Genomic DNA, 17,606 nt, shown 5'->3' with positions numbered 1-17,606 from the left:
ATCTTGGCTCACTGCAACCTCCGCCTCTGGGGTTCAAGTGATTCTCCTGCCTCAGCCTCCCAAGTAGCTGGGACTACAGGTGCGCACCACCATGCCTGGCTAATTTTTGTATTTTTTAGTAGAGATGGGGTTTCACCATGTTGGCCAGGCTGGTCTCGAACCCCTGACCTCAAGTGATCTGCCCGCCTTGGCCTCCTGAAATGCTGGAATTATAGGTGTGAGCCACCATGCCCGGCTTCCTTGCCTTTCCTTTGTGAGACACAGCAACAGCCCAAGGGGTCTCAGACTCTGACCCTCAGCAGGGGGCCCCCCCGGGGCCGTGGCTGTGTAGCTGGGGGCATCTGGCCTCACATCCTAGTTGAGTGTTGGTGTTCAAGTGGCTGGTGCAGGCACCCACCCTTCTTCACTTTTGCATGTCTTCTGTGGCCTGCCTGACTGGAGCCAGTTGTCACGGCTCCTGAGAGCTGACTGTGTGCACATCTTCCTGACCCCACGCTCGGTGACATCAGCTGGGAGCCTGCGATCAGCCAGGGTGGGAGCATTTACGCCACAGAACCTGGCACATGCTACAAGCCAGGACTTTGTCCTTTTCCTTTTTTGGGAGTTAGCTTCTGTTGTCCTGTTCTTCTCTCTGCAGCGTGATCCTGCAGTGGCTCACTGCAAGCTCCGCCTCCTGGAGCTGTGCTGTTGTGCTGTTCTTCTCTCTGCAGGTTCCTCTGGCCTGGCCTGCCGACCCTCTGTCCCTGCTCCAGGACTAACCTCTGTGGAGGGAAATCACCTAACTCGAGGGATCACGCCTCCTGAGCAGTGAAGTCGCATGAGGGCCTGCGGACCCAGGACGGAGGCCGGAGGACCTGCCAGTGTGCAGGGCTGGCCTCTGTAGACAGTGAAAAGCCCCCTTGGCCACCTTGGTGGAGGCTGGTGACGATGGCGGGGAGAGATGTGAAGGGTCAGGCCTCAACTTTGCCATTCAGACCCCAAAATTCCTGTGAGCTTCAGGGAGCCGGGGGTGAGCTATTCTGGCCTTGGACTGGACGTGAGTGAGGTCTCTGGATAGGACAGAGTCTATCCTTCACAAAACCAGTCATACAGAGGACACAGGGAATCGCCCTTTGTCCTCCTGCTACAAATATGAATCTCTTGGCTGGGCGCGGTGGCTCACGCCTGTAATCCCAACACTTTGGGAGGCTGAGGCGGATGGATGACCTGACGTCAGGAGTTCGAGACCAGCCTGGCCAACATGGTGAAAACCCCTTTTTTACTAAAGATACAAAATTAGCCTGGCATGGTGGCGGGCACCTGTAATCCCAGCTAGTCAGGAGGCAGAGGCAGGAGAATCACTTGAACCCGGGAAGCAGAAGTTGCAGTGAGCTGAGATCACGCCATTGTACTCCAGCTTGGGCGACAGAGTGAGACCCTGTCTCAACAAAACAAAACAAAACAAAACAAAACAAAACAAGAATCTCCACCTGGATTTCGGCCCACGAGATGTGCTGGAAACTCCCCTCAGAGCCAGCACATGGCTCTCCAGGAGCCCCTGCTGGCAGCTCCTTAGCGGGTCATCTCTGGCAAAGTTGCCCTCCTGGCTGGTGACCCTGAATCTGGGATTAGCCCCAAATGGCCCTGGGCACCAGCTCTTTTCCCAGGATTGACCAGAATGTGTGCTGGGAGCTCAGGGCGTGCAAAGAGCGAGCTGGCATGGAGGTGGGGTGGCTGACTGACCAAGGAGTGAGCTGGCTGGAAAGAGGGATCAATGTGCCGGGTGTTGCAGGGAGGCGGTGGAGAGCCCCGGGGGAGAGGCTTCATACTTGGCCCTGGAGGACTTCACAGGACAGAGGCGGGCAGGGAGGGGGCACACCCAGGTGTGGAGGCACGTGCCTGCTTGGCGTGCTCGGAAACCAGCGTCCGCTGTGTGTTGTCCTACGCACGGGAAGGAAGTGCATCCTTGGGTGGGCGTAGTAGGGGGCAGGCTGGCTCCAGTGTGTGACAAATGGCCAAAGTCTGCAGGGCTATGCTAAGAAATCTCACTTCATCCTGCAGGCAGTTGGGGGCCAAGGATTGCTTGCAAGCAGAGGAGGGACACACACTGTCTGCTAGGACTGCAGCTGTGGCAGAGTTTGAACGATGGTGTGTGTGAGGACAAAGCTCAGAAAACAGGGACAACAGGAGATCAGTCCAACAATGCTTGCGGGCCTGAAAAAGCTCGACAGCAGAGGGATGGGACTCTGAATGGGGAGAGGAGCTACCAGCCTCTGGTGAGCAGTGGTTGGGTCACAAGGTGAGTGAATGAGATGAGCACACAGATACCCCGAGAGCCCGGCCACATGCTGGAGAGGCCTCACATCCCATTTGTCCAGGACAAAACTAATGTCATTGTCACCACCAAGCCTTCAAGGAAGGCTAAATGATGACCCGTACTTTCTGTAAGAAGGCCAGGAACTGTGTAACCACGTTAGGACAATTTATGTAGAAAAACATGGAAACATCACCACCATCACCGCTGCCACCAGGGCCACCTTTGCACGCTTAAAGCAGCAGGTTCCAGCTGTCCGGAACACCAACTCGCTGGGTCCTGAAGGTGGCCTGAGTGGCACTGGGAATGTTTTTTGGGAGTCAGGACATGAGATATGTCCCACAGATTATGAAGAAGCACACAGAGCTGTGACTGGTCATTTTCCTCCCCGAAGCTCATTTCCCAGGCCCACGGGGGTGCGGGGAGGAGAGGGCTCTCACCTTGACTTTTCAGGGAATTACTGAACTTTCTTCTCAGAAGATAGGGCACAGCCGTTGCCTAGAAGAAACAGAGTGTCTCCAGGCTTCATCAAATTGTGACGTTTAGGAATTGTCAACTAATTTTGGATTTCTTATTGTTCTTCCAGCTTCTAATTAACCAGGCCCACTGTTTTCTGCTCTCTAGCAATATATGAACTTTAGCAACATTAGAATGGACATTTTCAATAAATTAAGCATGAAATGCCTGAAATAAGAGATGCTCAGCTTTGGGGAAGCTGCCACATTTGGGTGGTAGGGCAGAAGGAGCACACGTTTCTGCCCTGCAGGTCTGGTTCGAATCCCAACACTACCCCCTTACCACTGTGTGACATGGACAATTCACTTCTTTTTTTTTTTTGAGACGGAGTCTTGCTCTGTCACCCAGGCTGGAGTGCAGTGGTGCGATCTCGGCTCACTGCAAGCTCCGCCTCCCGGGTTCACGCCATTCTGTCGCCTCAGTCTCCCGAGTAGCTGGGCCTACAGGCGCCCACCACCACACCCGGCTAATTTTGTTTTTTGTATTTTTAGTAGAGACAGGGTTTCACCATGTTAGCCAGGAAGGTCTTGATCTCCTGATCTCGTGATCCGCCCACCTTGGCCTCCCAAAGTGCCGGGGGTACAGGTGTGAGCCACCATGCCCGGCTAATTCACTTCTTACCCTCTCTGAACCTCGGTCTCCTCCTCTGTAAAATGGGCCTGTAGCTCTCTTTACAGGGATAATGGAAGATCCCTTGTGGCTAATACGATTCCCAGGTCCCCGTGACTGTTGGTCCTCACACCTCTCCTCCTGTCTCTTTTCCAGTTGATTACCTTGCTACCGTGTGATAAGAAATCCATTCTCTGTTTGGCTTTTCAGGGAAGTGAAGAGACAGCCAAATGGCCTAATTCCCCTAGAAATTTCTCCTGGTGTCTGGCACCCTGGGATTTTGCCTGGCTTGGTTTGTGGGCGGCTCCCAGAGGCGCTGCAGAAGCTGTCAGGCTAGGCTTCCGGGGACAAAAGTGGAAGCACCCCCACCAGAGAAGAGTGTGGGTGTCAGGCATGGCCTGGGCTGAGACCCCGCTGTCACTTCCTGTCTGTGATCTTGATCAAGCTCACCCACTGCCCTGAGCCGGCTGGTTTGTTCATCAGTACAACAGGGTTAACAGCACTGCCTACCCACTGGGTGCTGTAAACATCATGTGGAAAGATGGACTTTTGGAAACACCGCGTGTCACCGTGAGGAGCTGCCAGGGTTGTGAAGAGGAGTGGCTAGATGTTCCTGCAGGCTCCCTGTGGCGCTGGGCTGCAGGTAGGGCCTGAAGCTGAAGCCCATTCCTCCTGGGGCGCTGTCCATGGCACCCCTTACCCTACTCCTAACCACTCCACCTAAACGCAGGGAGCTCCTCCCTCCCAGGCTGGCTCCGCCCTCTGTGCATTGCATCTGTGGGTCCCGCTCACACCCCCCGAGTCCCTGTGCCATTTTCGAGCACACTGGCTCCTGAGTGTTTTCACCTCTGGCAGCCAGCGCCTCTGTCTCCCAGATGGAGGAAGTCCCCAGGCCACGGGCCCGCTGTGCCTGTTCAGGGAAGGGCAGAAGTGCCTGGGAATGTGTGTGGCCCAGGGCCTGGCCCTTACTCAGGACTGACAGGTGTGGAAGGGATAAGTGCCGGCGGCCTTGCTCCTACGCGGAATTAACTCTGGGGTGTGATCTGCATGGTCTCCAGAGCCCCCAGGAGGACTGAGCCACAGTCGGCCTGTGTGGGTTTGCTTCATGTCAGATGCTTGCCTCCTTCCTTTCCCGTCTCACTTTCCCACTCCCCTACTGGGCTTTCTTGGATTTTCAACAAATGCATCTACACAAACCCAGCTCAGGTGTGTGCCACGGAGGAAGCCAACACACAGGAGTTGCCACGATGCTGTGGCAGCGGTGTGGGCATTGCTGTGTGGGCAGCTGTTTGGACATTGCAGATCCACCACCCCGTGGACTTGCCACACTGCTGGGAAGGGGTGCAGTCTTCCACCTTCGTCAGGTGTCTGGGGCTTGGATGGAGTAACACATACCTTGGCCTCACTTGAAGGGTCTGCATTTGGGTCTTCTGGTCTCTTGCCAAGTTTCCCAGCCACTCGAGGGAGAAATATCTGGAGGACAAAGGAGAGACTTTCCGTTATTGTTGAACCTCCAGCCACAGGGAGGAGCACGGGCATGGGTCAGCTGGATGTAAGGATGGATGCTGTCTATACACGCTGGGTTGGGGATGCTGGGACTGCACAGCCACACCCAGTATGCCGCTCCAGGACTCTGGGACTAGGGCGCCAAAGTGTGCAAATTAAAATACAGGATACCCAGGGAACTTTGAATTTCCAATTGTGAAAAGAAAACAAATCTTGGGACTCCACAATCACGAAGCTAAAGGGAAAAGTCAAGCTGGGAATTGCTTAGGGCAAACCTGCCTCCCATTCTATTCAAAGTCATCCCTCTGAGGCTCACCTGCATAGCTGATTGCTTCCTCTCCCCTATCGCTTATGTAAAAATGCAGACTCACTGAGCCAGACTAAATTGTGTGTTCAGTGGAAGGCTGATCAAGAACTCAAAAGAATGCAACCTTTTGTCTCTTATCTACTTAAAACCAGAAACCCCCACTTAAGAGTTGTCCCACCTTACTGGACCAAACCAAGGTACATCTTACACCGACTGGTTGATGTCTCATGTCCCCCTAAGATGTATAAAAGCAAACTGTACCCCTAACCACCTTAGGCACAAGTCTTAGGACTTTCTGAGGCTGTGTCATGGGTGTGTCCTTAACTTTGGCAAAATAAACTTTCCAAATTGACTGAAACCTGTCTCAGATATTTTGTGTTCACAAGATCAACAGCTAATTTTTTTCAGCGTAAGTCCTAAATGTTGCATGGGGTATACTTATGCTGGATTATTAGTTGTTGATCTGAAATTTAAAGCTAACTGGGCGTCCTGTATTTTCCGTCATGACCCTATCTGGGACTCTCCTCAGGGCGTCTTTCATTCTTTCGCCAAATGTCCTCATCAGGGCGGTTTTGTCTGAAGATTCCCGAATGGGATCAGGAGAGGAGGATGTTGGCCTGACGCTGATGTGAGCCTCCTGCGCCATCCGTTCTAGTCACATCCATCTTCACGTGGCAGCGGACTAAGGCTTTCAACATGAGGCAACATGATTCAGGCGGCTCCTTTTGGATTTTACACTGTGAGTGTGTGAGTGTTTCAGATCCTCAGAGCAGAGGCTCAGAGTCCCCTCATAAAGAGCCTTTTTATGGTAGAAACAACAAATAATAAACAAAAATGAACCCCAACAAAGGCACAATTGGTAACCGGCTATGAGGAAACTCAGGCCGGATGTTCACAGGAAGGGAGGTGAGGGGCCCAGGATCCTGCTGTCAGGCCCACGGTGGCATGTGTGCTGTGGGGAGGCCTCGGGGGGCACCAACTCAACTGGGGTTGCTGTGTCCCCCTCGCTCACCACTGTGCCCCGACTCACCACTGTCCCCCACTCACCACTGTCCCCACTCACCACTGTCCCCACTCACCACTGTCCCCACTCACCACTGTCCCCACTCACCACTGTCCCTCACCACTGTCCCCCTCACTCACTGTCCCCCACTCACCACTGTCCCCACTCACCACTGTCCCCACTCACCACTGTCCCCTACTCACCACTGTCCCCCTCACTCACCACTGTCCCCACTCACCACTGTCCCCCACTCACCACTGTCCCCTACTCACCACTGTCCCCCCTCACTCACCATGTCCCCCCACTCACCACTGTCCCCCACTCACCACTGTCCCCTACTCACCACTGTCCCCCCTCACTCACCACTGTCCCCCGACTCACCACTATCCCCACTCACCACTGTCCCCCTCACTCACCACTGTCCCCCCACTCACCACTTTCCCCAGTCACCACTGTCCCCACTCACCACTGTCCCCCATCACCACTGTCCCCACTCACCACTGTCCCCCACCACCACTGTCCCCCCTCACTCACCACTGTCCCCCATCACCACTGTCCCCACTCACCACTGTCCCCACTCACCGCTGTCCCCCTCACTCACCACTGTGCACCGACGCACCACTGTGCCCCACTCACCACTGTCCCACTCACCACTGTCCCACTCACCCTGTACCCCACTCACCACTGTCCCCCACTCACCACTGTCCCCCCACTCACCACTGTCCCACTCACCACTATCCCCCCACTCACCACTGTCCCCCACTCACCACTGTCCCCTACTCACCACTGTCCCCCTCACTCACCACTGTCCCCCCACTCACCACTGTCCCCCCCACTCCACCACTGTCCCCACTCACCACTGTCCCCCCTCACTCACCACTGTCCCCCCACTCACCACTGTCCCCACTCACCACTGTCCCCCCTCACTCACCACTGTCCCCCACTCACCACTGTCCCCCACCACTGTCCCCACTCACCACTGTCCCCACTCACCACTGTCCCCCACTCACCACTGTCCCCACTCACCACTGTCCCCCACTCACCACTGTCCCCCCCACTCACCACTGTCCCCCACTCACCACTGTCCCCCTCATCACCACTGTCCCCCCACTCACCACTGTCCCCCACTCACCACTGTCCCCACTCACCACTGTCCCCACTCACCACTGTCCCCCCACTCACCATGTCCCCACTCACCACTGTCCCCCCACTCACCACTGTCCCCACTCCCCCCCCCACTCACCACTGTCCCCCCACTCACCACTGTCCCCACTCACCACTGTCCCCACTCACCACTGTCCCCCACTCACCACTGTCCCACTCACCACTGTCCCCCCACTCACCACTGTCCCCACTCACCACTGTCCCCCCACTCACCACTGTCCCCCCACTCCCCCCCCCCCCCCCCACCACTTCCCCACTCACCACTGTCCCCCACTCACCACTGTCCCCACTCACCACTGTCCCCCACCACTGTCCCCACTCACCACTGTCCCCCACTCACCACTGTCCCCCCACCACTGTCCCCACTCACCACTGTCCCCCCACTCACTGTCCCCACTCACCACTGTCCCCCACTCACCACTGTCCCCCCACTCACCACTGTCCCCCACTCACCACTGTCCCCCACTCACCACTGTCCCCCACCACACTCCCCACTCCACTGTCCCCACTCACCACTGTCCCCCCACTCACCACTGTCCTCCCACTCACCGGGAGGTTTGACTTCCTCCGGGGCTTTCCCGAGGGCTTCACTGTGAGCCCTGCGGCCCTCAGCGCTGCAATCCGGCATTCGATGTCTGAAACCTGCGAGGGGACAGCAGACAGAAGGCTCGTCAGACAGACGCCCGAGGTCCCGCCTCAGAGTCATGGACAGAAAGAGCAGCTGCCCCCAGCTCACTCCTGGAGCCAATTTTACTTGTGTTTTCCCTTAAGATTGGCGTCCCAGCCCCATGCCCGTCTTGGTGGTCTCCTTGGCATTTATCTTCCACGGTTGTTGAGAAGGGGGGATATTTCTTGTGGGTCACCCCAGGCAGGAGGAAGGCAGGACGGGTGCATTTTCTAGAGTCCCAGGGAGTCTGGCTCCCATGAGGGGCTGGAGGAGGGGCTGTGACTGGCAAGGACAGTAGTGGCTACTCTTCACCTAGCAGTCAGCCACCCCCACTGGTGTCATCCTTGCCTGGCCCCCCTTCCACCCCTCCCTCCTTAGGCCCCTCCTCCCACAGCAGCCGGGGGCAGCTTCTGGAAATTAGAAGCAGGCCCCATCACCCCCTACTCAGATCCTTCCAGCGGCCCCCAGGGGCCTTTGCCGTCCACCCTCCTCACACTCTCCCCTCATCACTCTGACCTGGTGTCAGGGTTTCACGGCTAATCCCTGCAGGCGCCAAGCTCACTGCCACCCCAGGGCCTTGGCACACGCTGCACCCTCCACCCGGACTCCTGCCCCCTGGATTTGCCAGGCTGCCTTACTTTCCTAGTATCCCTCCTGACTGCCTTATCTCAATCGCCCTGCCCTGAGCACTCTAGGGGCTCGTCTTCACTGATTGTCTTAATCACACTTTTCATGAACCCAAATGATCTTGTTTGTTTGCTGTTTATCTCCTTCCACTAAAAATAAGCTCCAGGAAGGCAGGGGCTTTGTCAAGACATTCGCGCCGGATCTTCCATGACCTACACAATGCGGGCTGCATTCTAGGCATTTAAAGCTTGTTTGCAAAGCAAGAAGGAATACATGAAGGTGAAGTCCAGAGCCTGACTCGCTCCCCTTGAACAGCTCTAGGGGATGTGCCCTTCTTCCTCAGGGAGTGACAGGCACCTGCTGATGAGAAGGGAAGTGGAGGAGGGCCGTGGGGCCTGGCTGTCCCCACAGTCTGAGAGGCAGACCCTCTCCTCTCTGTAGGTCTCCAGGGAGGACAGAGTCCAGTGCTGAGGTCTGGGGCTGTCCTAAATTCCAGGCCTGCTTCTAGGCCCCCATCCTGGGTCAGGGATTGTGTGTTTAGCACCTTTTTCTTGGTGAAAACCCTGTCTGTCCCTCACCAAGTTGAACAGGAAAAAGGGAAGGGGTGGAGGGCTCAGGGGGTGGCGGACCAGGTGAGTCCCCCAGAAACGCCCAGGTTCATGCCTGGCCTTCAGAGCCCTGCGTGCTGGGCCAGTGGGGAGGGTCGGTGTGAGCTGGCAGATGTCAGAGCTGGCAGATATTCAATGCCTGGGTGTGGTCACCGTCTGTGTTTGCGGAACCCAGTGCTCCCCTGTGCTTTCCGGGTTACCTCGCTCTCTGCCCGCTGTACTTCTGAGGCTGTCACTGCCACTCTGTCCTCCAGCTCCGACAGCTCCTCATCTGTGGTCCTGTTGTGCTGGACGGGTTGCCCAGGGCCCTGGGGGCTCTTTTCCTGTCTGTTGGTTTGATGCGCAGCCGTGCCCACCTAGGAAAGAGAAGGACAGGGGCTGACTGGCAGCAGGAGGGGGTGTGGGGTCTCACCCAGATGGGGACTCGCCAGAGAGGATGTTGCTCTCCTCTCTGAACCCTGGGAGCTGGTTGGCCAGGAGCCGGCCACCAACTGCAGACCCCATCAAGGGCTCTTGGTGTGCCCCTGCCCGTGCTGCCTCCCTGGGGAGGGTGGCGGCCAGCTGGGAATGTCCATCCCTGCCCCTACCTCTGCATGGTCCTTCTGAGACCTCTAGGGGGTAGTCTCACCTCTGGGTCTGCCTGGGGGAGAGCCCCAACTGATTTGCCCCTGTTAGACTCTGCCTTTTCATCCTTGGCTTCCTCCTCCTCAGACGAGGTCCCCTGGTCACTGACGTTGCTGGTCAGCTCCTCCAGCTTCCTCCTCAGGGTCTCCTCCTCTACATCGGCCTCCGTGCGCACTCCAGCACCTAGACCCTGACAGAACAGGCCAGTGGATTTGGATTCGGCTAGTCATCTGGAGCCATGGAGCTCCAGGGCTGGCTCTGGGAGATGGGCCAGTGCCCCGCACACCTGGGGTTCCGGCTGAGCTCAGCTGCCTCCCTTCTCCATGCCAGCTTGTCCAACATGCCCCACTGGGGCCCAGTCCCAGACTCCAGAAGCAGGCTCTGCAGAGCTGGGGGTTCCACCTTTTTTTTTTTCTCCCTTCTCATCCCTTTCATTTAAGGGTGCCATTTGTTTATTCCAGGCTGATGTCCTTACTCTAGGGATGGGGAGAGAGGGGTGTGGAGTCATGGATCTCTGCCCACTCTCTCTCAGGGAAATACATAGACAGCCTTGGTCGGGTCCAGCTTCAGGGGCTGGGCTCTCCCCATGCTATGGCCAAGGATTCATTTAGCAGCTGCTGTGGGACACCCCTCTGTGGCACACTGCTCCTGATCACATAAAACCAGCCACTGTACTGCGAGTTCACTTGTGGCTCCCCATCAGCCGTGTGACCTTTGGCAGGTCACTCAACCCCTCTGCATCTCAGTTTCCCTCAGCTTTAAAATCGTGGTGATAGCAGTATCTAATCTACAAGTTATCATAAGAACTCAGTTCAATAGTCTATGTAAAGTCCTTAAAGGGTCTAGTTCCACTGGCCGCCTTGTCTGTGGGCAGGAGGCAGGGAGGTTAAGGGCAGGCTTTGTCCGTTGTGGACGCCGGCCTTTCATGAAGGGTTTTCGGTGCCAGCTCCGAGAAGGTAACAGAGTTATACGATAAAAACACAAAATTATCCCAATTACCTCTTACAGCCAACATGGTGCTAAGGTAGGTGATGAGATTTAAGTGTCACTCACACTTTAAAACTCACATTTTTAAAGGCAGCTCCACCCTTTAAAGCTTGCTTAGGCCAAGAAACTTGCAGACATCATGACCCCTCTTTTTCTCTCGTCCCAAATATCCATTCCTGTTGGCTCTGCCTACGTGAGGCCCCTGGGATCGGTCTGCCTCGCACCACCTTCCCTGCTGTCCGGTTCGACCACCGCCTTCTCCCAGCCGGCCCTGCTGTCTCACTCCCACCTTCACAGCCTGTTCTCAGGAGGGCAGCCAGAGCAACCCCTGTGCCCTCAGCCAGCTATCTTCTGCTCAAGCCTCCCCATCCCTCCCACAGTAAAAGGCAGAGCCTGGACCATGGCCTGGGAGGCTCCGTTCTGTCTGACTCTGCCACTACATCCAGCTCCAGCCTCTGCTCCCCCACCCGCCCCTGCCTCGCCCGTCTCGACCAGCTGTCTCCTGCAGCAGCTCCCTCCTTGGACCTAGGGGGCTGCACACTTGATCTTACCACACAGCGCCCCGCACCTCTGCCAGCTCCAGCCTCTGCTCCCCCACCCGCCCCTGCCTCGCCCGTCTCGGCCAGGCTGTCTCCTGCAGCAGCTCCCTCCTTGGGACCTTAGGAGGGGCCGCAACACTTGATCTTAGCCACACAGCGGCCCCGGCACCTCTGCCAGCTCTTTGGGCAAATCTCATGCTCAGTGGGGTGCCCTGACTGTCCTGTTAGAAATGGCACCCTCACCCCAAGGACCTTCTGCCTTGATTTATTTTTCTCTACCTTCCTCCACCTCCTGACCTGTGTTCCACTTGTTGGGTTGTGAAGGAAACCAAAATACACCACCCCAGAATAGACTTCTGGGATGTATTTCCAGCTGTTTATTCAGAGAAGCTGCAGACGGGATCGCTCTGAAAACCTGTCTTTTTGTGTGTGTGTTGGGGGCGGATTTCGTCTGTGGAGGAAAGCTATAGGGGTGAGCTGAACACCAGGCAGACGGGCTTTCTCTGAGACCCCCTCAGCGGCCTTAAAAGGACACTGATGCCTGACACTGACACATCGGACAGAGATGCCGCCAGCATGGGCTGCTGCTGATGCTTCGAGGGCAGCTCCTGGTTACCCGAGAGATTTTTATCTGCATAACCAGAAGCCTTTCCTCCCCTCGCCCTCCTGTGATCTTGTCACCCCTGTAACCCCTCAGGAAGCCCCAAGCCCCATCCATCCTGTCGCCTTGGGTGTAAATCTCAGTCGTCTGTCCCTGCTTCGAGTCCCACCTTTGCGGGACCCCCGTGTTCATGTGCACGGTAACACATCGTTGGCCTTTTCCCTGTGACCCTGTCTACGCTGAGTTCCCGTCAGCAGATGCAGGCCCCACCCTGCCGGGGGAGAGCTTGATGTTCCTGCAGTTGCGTGTTTCCTGCCTCTCCCAAATGCAGTGCAAACCCCACGAGGCCCGCGTTTTTGTCGACTTTGTTCACGGCCACCTCCCCACCGTCAGGAGCCGGCGCTGGGAGCAGAGTGGCTCCCTGTGTCTCCTGACTCTTCCCAGGTGACGAAGTCACACAAGTTAGCAACGTGGCCAGGAAGACGACGCCCATTCACTTATCTGCCCGTGCACCTGTTCGCTCACTCATCCATCCCACATTCCGAGGGCTTTCCCCCGGCCCCATGAAGTCGATTTTGAAGTGTGAGGCAAGGGCCGCGCAGAGATGCCGCCTGGGGAACTTCAGTGCCGCCCTTCGTCCCTTCCTCTGGGAGCCATCACCTCCACTGACACTGGAGGGCTGCGGGGGAGGGAGGGCAGGCGCCTCCACCAGGAAGTTACTCACAGCTCACGGCGCCCCTGGGCTGCATCGATCCCTCCCTCACCCATCAAGCCGAGGATATTGCGCCCCATCATTTAATTTTCTATTTGGACGAAGCCTATTGAGACAGATGGACAGGGCTGGCTGCCTGGGGTCTCAAAGAGGAACACCAAGGGATGATTAGATTGAGTTGATGAAGAAGCCGCATGTTTTAGCCAGGATGCTTTTCCATGAGGCTCCACTTTCCTGACAAAGCCTCCAAATCACAGAGGCCCTCGGTGGAAAGATCGGGAGTGACATTCAGCCTGTAAATGCCATTGGGCCTGATATGAGCTGAACTTCGTCCCAGAGTGCATGGGGCTGAGAAACTGCAGGATCCCCATGAGAAACGGAAGCCCAGCGCCCATCAGGCAGGACGCAGCAGAGCGACGGGGTGTGGGGGTGGAAGCCGGTGGATGCCTGGGAGAGGCAAGGATTGTCTTCGCTTTGTAAGCCAGTAAATAAATTCACACACACACACACACAACACATGCACACATATACACATGTACATATGGAAAACACATGACGACATACGTGTGTGACAGGGACCTGAATCAGCATGACGGGACACAGCCAGGGTGACTAACTCGTCCTTGTTTGCCAGGGATTTCCAGGTGCAAAAGCCCTGAGAGCCCCTGACAGGACACTGGCCGCCCCAGATCCAGCCCCTCAAGGTGGAGGGCCCGGCTGCTTCTCAGGTCCAGCTCCTTGATGGCCCAGAGGGCCATTCCTGCAAGCAGTGTCCCCACGCGGGGAGTGTGTGGGCAGTGCAGGTCCCATGTGGAATCTGTTACTTCTGACTTACTAGCCCTGGGCTGAGATTTGTATGAGCAAAAGGCCAAAGCCAGGAGGTACCAGCAAGAGCCAGAGCGAGGGTGGCCGCCCTTTCCCTCTGCAAGGGTAACCCGTTTCTGGGTGGGCTGGAGCCAGGGCCAGGCAGACTACAGGACAGCGGGTCCTGAGTGCTGCTGAGGGGTCAGCAGGGTGGGGAAGGAGTTGGGCAGGAAGGCGGTAAAGGAGGTGAGTGACAGATCTCCAGTGTCCACCTGAGAGGCAGAGCCAAGGCCCGAGTGGGACCTAGGTCAATGTTCAGCAGGGGCCTGGGGGCTGGATGGCTGGATATGGACGTGGGGTCCGATGGGGCGCTGGAGCTTGTGTTGGGGCCACTCTGACTCCAGTGCAGGCAAGGGCCCTTCCAGAGGCATCCCGTGGGAAGCAACGCTCTCCCTAACCTCCCTGTGCCTTCAGCCAGTGCTCTCCGGCCAGTGATGGGCTGAGTCTCACTCATGAGAGCCTGGGCCTCAGTTTCCTTGTCTATAAATGAGGGAAAGAAATGTCTACCTTGCAGGGGCACTGCAGGATTAAATAAAATTATGGCACATGGTCAGCCTGGCTCTAGTGACCCATAAAGCATAGAGCACAGTAACCCAACCCCTTATAGATAAAGGCAGCTGTGGTCCCTGCTGGATACATGGCATGTGGGCTGGGCCTCAGTCTCCCTCCATTCCGGCCGGGGCCAGAGCCTGTGCAGGGGTAGCCCTTGGGGTCTAACTTGGGGCCTGTGTGCTCTGCTTCCCACTTGGTCTCATGCCCCCAGCCTGAGCTTCACCCACTTCTGTTTCTCCAGAGCCCTGGCCCCAAGAAAAATGAGCAGCTGCAAACCTAGGGTGCTGCAAGGAGCATCCTGTGGAGTGAAATCATTCAAACTTAAAGCTGCTGGAACTTTAAATGATTGGGAGCCTCGAGAGGAATGTGGCTATGTGGCCTGAGTCAAGTGGCATGCAACTTCAGTTTCTGCTTTTCTCTGTAGACGATTAGGAAAGACCAAGTGGCGCCAGAGATGAGACCCCTCTCAAGATCATTTCCCCTACTCATGGAGTGTTAAAGCAATCTTCCTCAGAATTAGTAAGCTGTAACCTAGTGAATTGCTACAATGTAATTACAGGCCTTGTATGGAAAATGCTGTAACACTGAGAAACTTCTCTGTTTCTGCCTATATAAGTGAAACTTTAAATTCTCCACTTTGGAGCACTGATCCCATTCCTTTGGAGTCTGTGTGGCCCAGAAGGCTATCCTCAAACTTTGTGCTCAAAGAAACTCAATACTTAATCATATTTGCTGAATCTCCTTATCTCAGTGCCCAGGTGCTAGATATGTGGCTATGACTCAGCTGGAATGGAGGACTGGGTCCCCACTCCCTCTGCACCCCGGCTGTCTCTCTGCCTATCTCTCAGACACAAAAGCACACACACACACATGCACACACACACTCCTGCAGCAGGCCATGGTTTGTTTTATTTACTCCCCAACAGGTTGTCTTGGTGTGCTGTTGTGGTTTGAATGTGTCCTCTAAAGTTCATGTGTTGGGAACTCAATCCCCAGTGCAATAGTGTTGAGAGGTGGGACCTTCAAGAGGTGATTAGGTCATGAGGGCTCTGCCTTCATGAATGGATGAATATCATTATTGAAGGAATGAATTTGTTATTAATTCCAGGGTTGTTATTATAAAAGCAAGTTCAGCTCTGTCTTGCTTTCTGTCTCTCTTGCCCTCTGTCACCATGTACCATGTGGTGACACAGCAAGAAGGCCCTCACCAGATGCCACCCCTTGATCCTAGACTTCCCAGTCTCCAGAACCTGAGACAAATACATTTCTGCTCATTATAAATTACCCAGTCTGTGGTATTTTGTTATAGCAGCATACAGCAGACTAGGCTGTGCTGATGATACATTCACAAACATGGTGCGGAAGGAGACTCTACCCTGGTTTGGTGCCTAGACCTCAGAGGCTGTAGGGCCAAGCAAGTTTCCTCCCATCTCCAGTTATGTCTCCTGGGAAGGCTGTTACACCCGTGTGCCCTCCAAACATTCTCTCCTTCAAGCTCCGGGCATGACAGGTGGTGGCAGGCCTGGATGGGACAGACGACTTCACTCAGGCTATGTGGTGGGAACTGCTTGGCTCTCTGAGAACTGCACACAGAACTTAAGCTTACAAACAGCAAAATCTCAAGAAACTCTTCCCCCAAAATCTCATGTCACACCTCAGCCTCCTTTAAGGAGCTGTGGGGGCCCTTTCTCTTTGCCCAGCCGCCGGTGTTACCTTGGCCAAGGGAGGCACAACTGTGTTCTCCAGGTAGGTCAGCAGGCATTCCACAGCCGAAATACGCTTATTCAGCTCAAAGATCTGTAGCAGAAGGAGAGAAACAGTGGGCAGAGGACCCAGCGCACTCCCACCAGCGAGACACTGGCACCCACCACCTCAGAAGCACCAAATTCCCAAGAAGTGGAAGGAGCGCTAAGGCTACCACCCATGACATGACCTGGGAAGGTTAACTGTGAAACCCATTTCGGACACCAAGAGTTCTGGAACACCAAGCAAAATCTTAGAGCAGAACAAAGAGAGGGGAGAGTGGGGAGGGTGAAAACGGCAGGAGAGGAGCCGAGTCCAGCAGGACAAGGAGCTGAATCTGGAAGGCTGTGATGGTGTCATTACTGTGGACAGCCACTGTCACTGCCGGTACTGAGCAGCACAGGAAGACATCAGTTAATTATGCCACAGTGATCAAACTCACAGTCATTAGCTAGCAAGAGCCTGGGGTCACTAGTGGGCTAGGAGGCAAGGCACTTCAGGGGACAACCTAAAGGGACCAGAAGTACAACTTCCTCATCCCTTGAGTCACCAGACTCTTGAGTCACCCAAAGTCTATTAGCTCCCGGACTGAGACATGATAAATCAATTTTCTAGTTTTCTTCCTCACCCAGCAGATGCATCTTTCCTGCCATGATCTCATTTACGGCTCACCTGGCTTTAAAAGAGGGAAGTGGTGCTGTGGAGTGTTAAGATGCTTTTGTATTGTTTCGTTAGTAATTAGTTGAATCATCACAGCACCAACGGCTTTGAGTGGGCAAATCTGCCCAAAGAACATGATTGGCTGAGAAATGTCAACACCAGGATTTCGATTAGACCTCAGCCCACGCCTTGAGTGGCCACTAGTAACTGAGTCACCCTCTGGTCCTGTTGAGCATCTGCAGAAGCAGAGATCAATACCCTGAGGAGACAGCACTCAGCACACAGCCTCTGTCTCCCGGAAGCAGTGGGCTTGGGGACTCAGGAGAGGGCAACAGCCCCCCAGCCAGTGCCTGACACCATCACTGGGAAATGTCACATCGAGTGGAAGAGAGGGGAAAATGCCCACGAAGAGAAACTGAAAGCTGGGTGGAGGAGGCTGGGATTGTGGGAAGTGGGTAGGAGCTATAGGTGGGTGGGGGCGGCAGGGAGCCAGGGAGAGGCCAGCGGGGAAGAGTGGGAAGTGAGCTCAGGGCGACTGAACGCTGCTTTCCTACAAGGCCCTGGCTGTGTCCAGGCTCTCTCACTGAGGAGGTGACCAGAAGGGACACAATGAGTATGACGCAACCCCGGCTTTGGGAGTTCCGGGCCCCTTTTAGGCAAGCCCACATGCAGATACAGCAACTCCTTGGCTACTCCTGAGTGCACAAGTGGTGTGGGGGCAAATGCAAACACACTGGAAAAATCAGGTTCTCACCCCGCCTGCTGAAAATAGGGAAGAGCCCGGGCGCGGTGGCTCACACCTATAATCCCAGCACTTTGGGAGGCTGAGGCTGGCAGATCACCTGAGGTCAGGAGTCTGAGACTAGCCTGGCCAACATGGCGAAACGCCATCTCTACTAAAATACAAAAATTAGCCAGGGGTGGTGGCTCATGCCTGTAATCCCAGCTACTTGGGAGGCTGAGGCAGGAGAATCGCTTGAACCTGGGAGGTGGAGGTTGCAGTGAGCTGACATTATGCCATTGC

The 17,606-nt window shown here is 55.6% G+C and overlaps 1 protein-coding gene across 6 annotated transcripts in view; it reads right to left on the bottom strand.

Moving 5' to 3' along the window:
* MLPH (melanophilin) overlaps nt 1-17,606 on the bottom strand; it is a 67,890-nt gene that overhangs the window by 3,382 nt on the left and 46,902 nt on the right. For 2 of the 6 annotated variants that reach the window (XM_030803106.1, XM_030803104.1), the window contains 5 exons: nt 9,929-10,114; nt 9,501-9,656; nt 7,948-8,040; nt 4,814-4,891; nt 2,734-2,791 (listed from right to left, as the gene is read on the bottom strand). In XM_030803106.1, the coding sequence (XP_030658966.1) occupies nt 2,734-2,791; nt 4,814-4,891; nt 7,948-8,040; nt 9,501-9,656; nt 9,929-10,114 (571 nt within the window). Of the gene's footprint in view, nt 1-2,733; nt 2,792-4,813; nt 4,892-5,729; nt 6,031-7,947; nt 8,041-9,500; nt 9,657-9,928; nt 10,115-15,892; nt 15,977-17,606 lie in introns of those variants that run through there. The other 4 variants (XR_004027872.1, XM_030803103.1, XM_004092057.3 and 1 more) reach the window with 4 other exon arrangements.

Source organism: Nomascus leucogenys, chromosome 22a (assembly GCF_006542625.1).
Source record: "Nomascus leucogenys isolate Asia chromosome 22a, Asia_NLE_v1, whole genome shotgun sequence".
In the NCBI taxonomy this organism is placed as follows: Eukaryota; Metazoa; Chordata; class Mammalia; order Primates; family Hylobatidae; genus Nomascus; species Nomascus leucogenys.
Note: the sequence above shows the minus strand (reverse complement) of the source record. Positions and strands in the feature narration are given on the sequence as shown.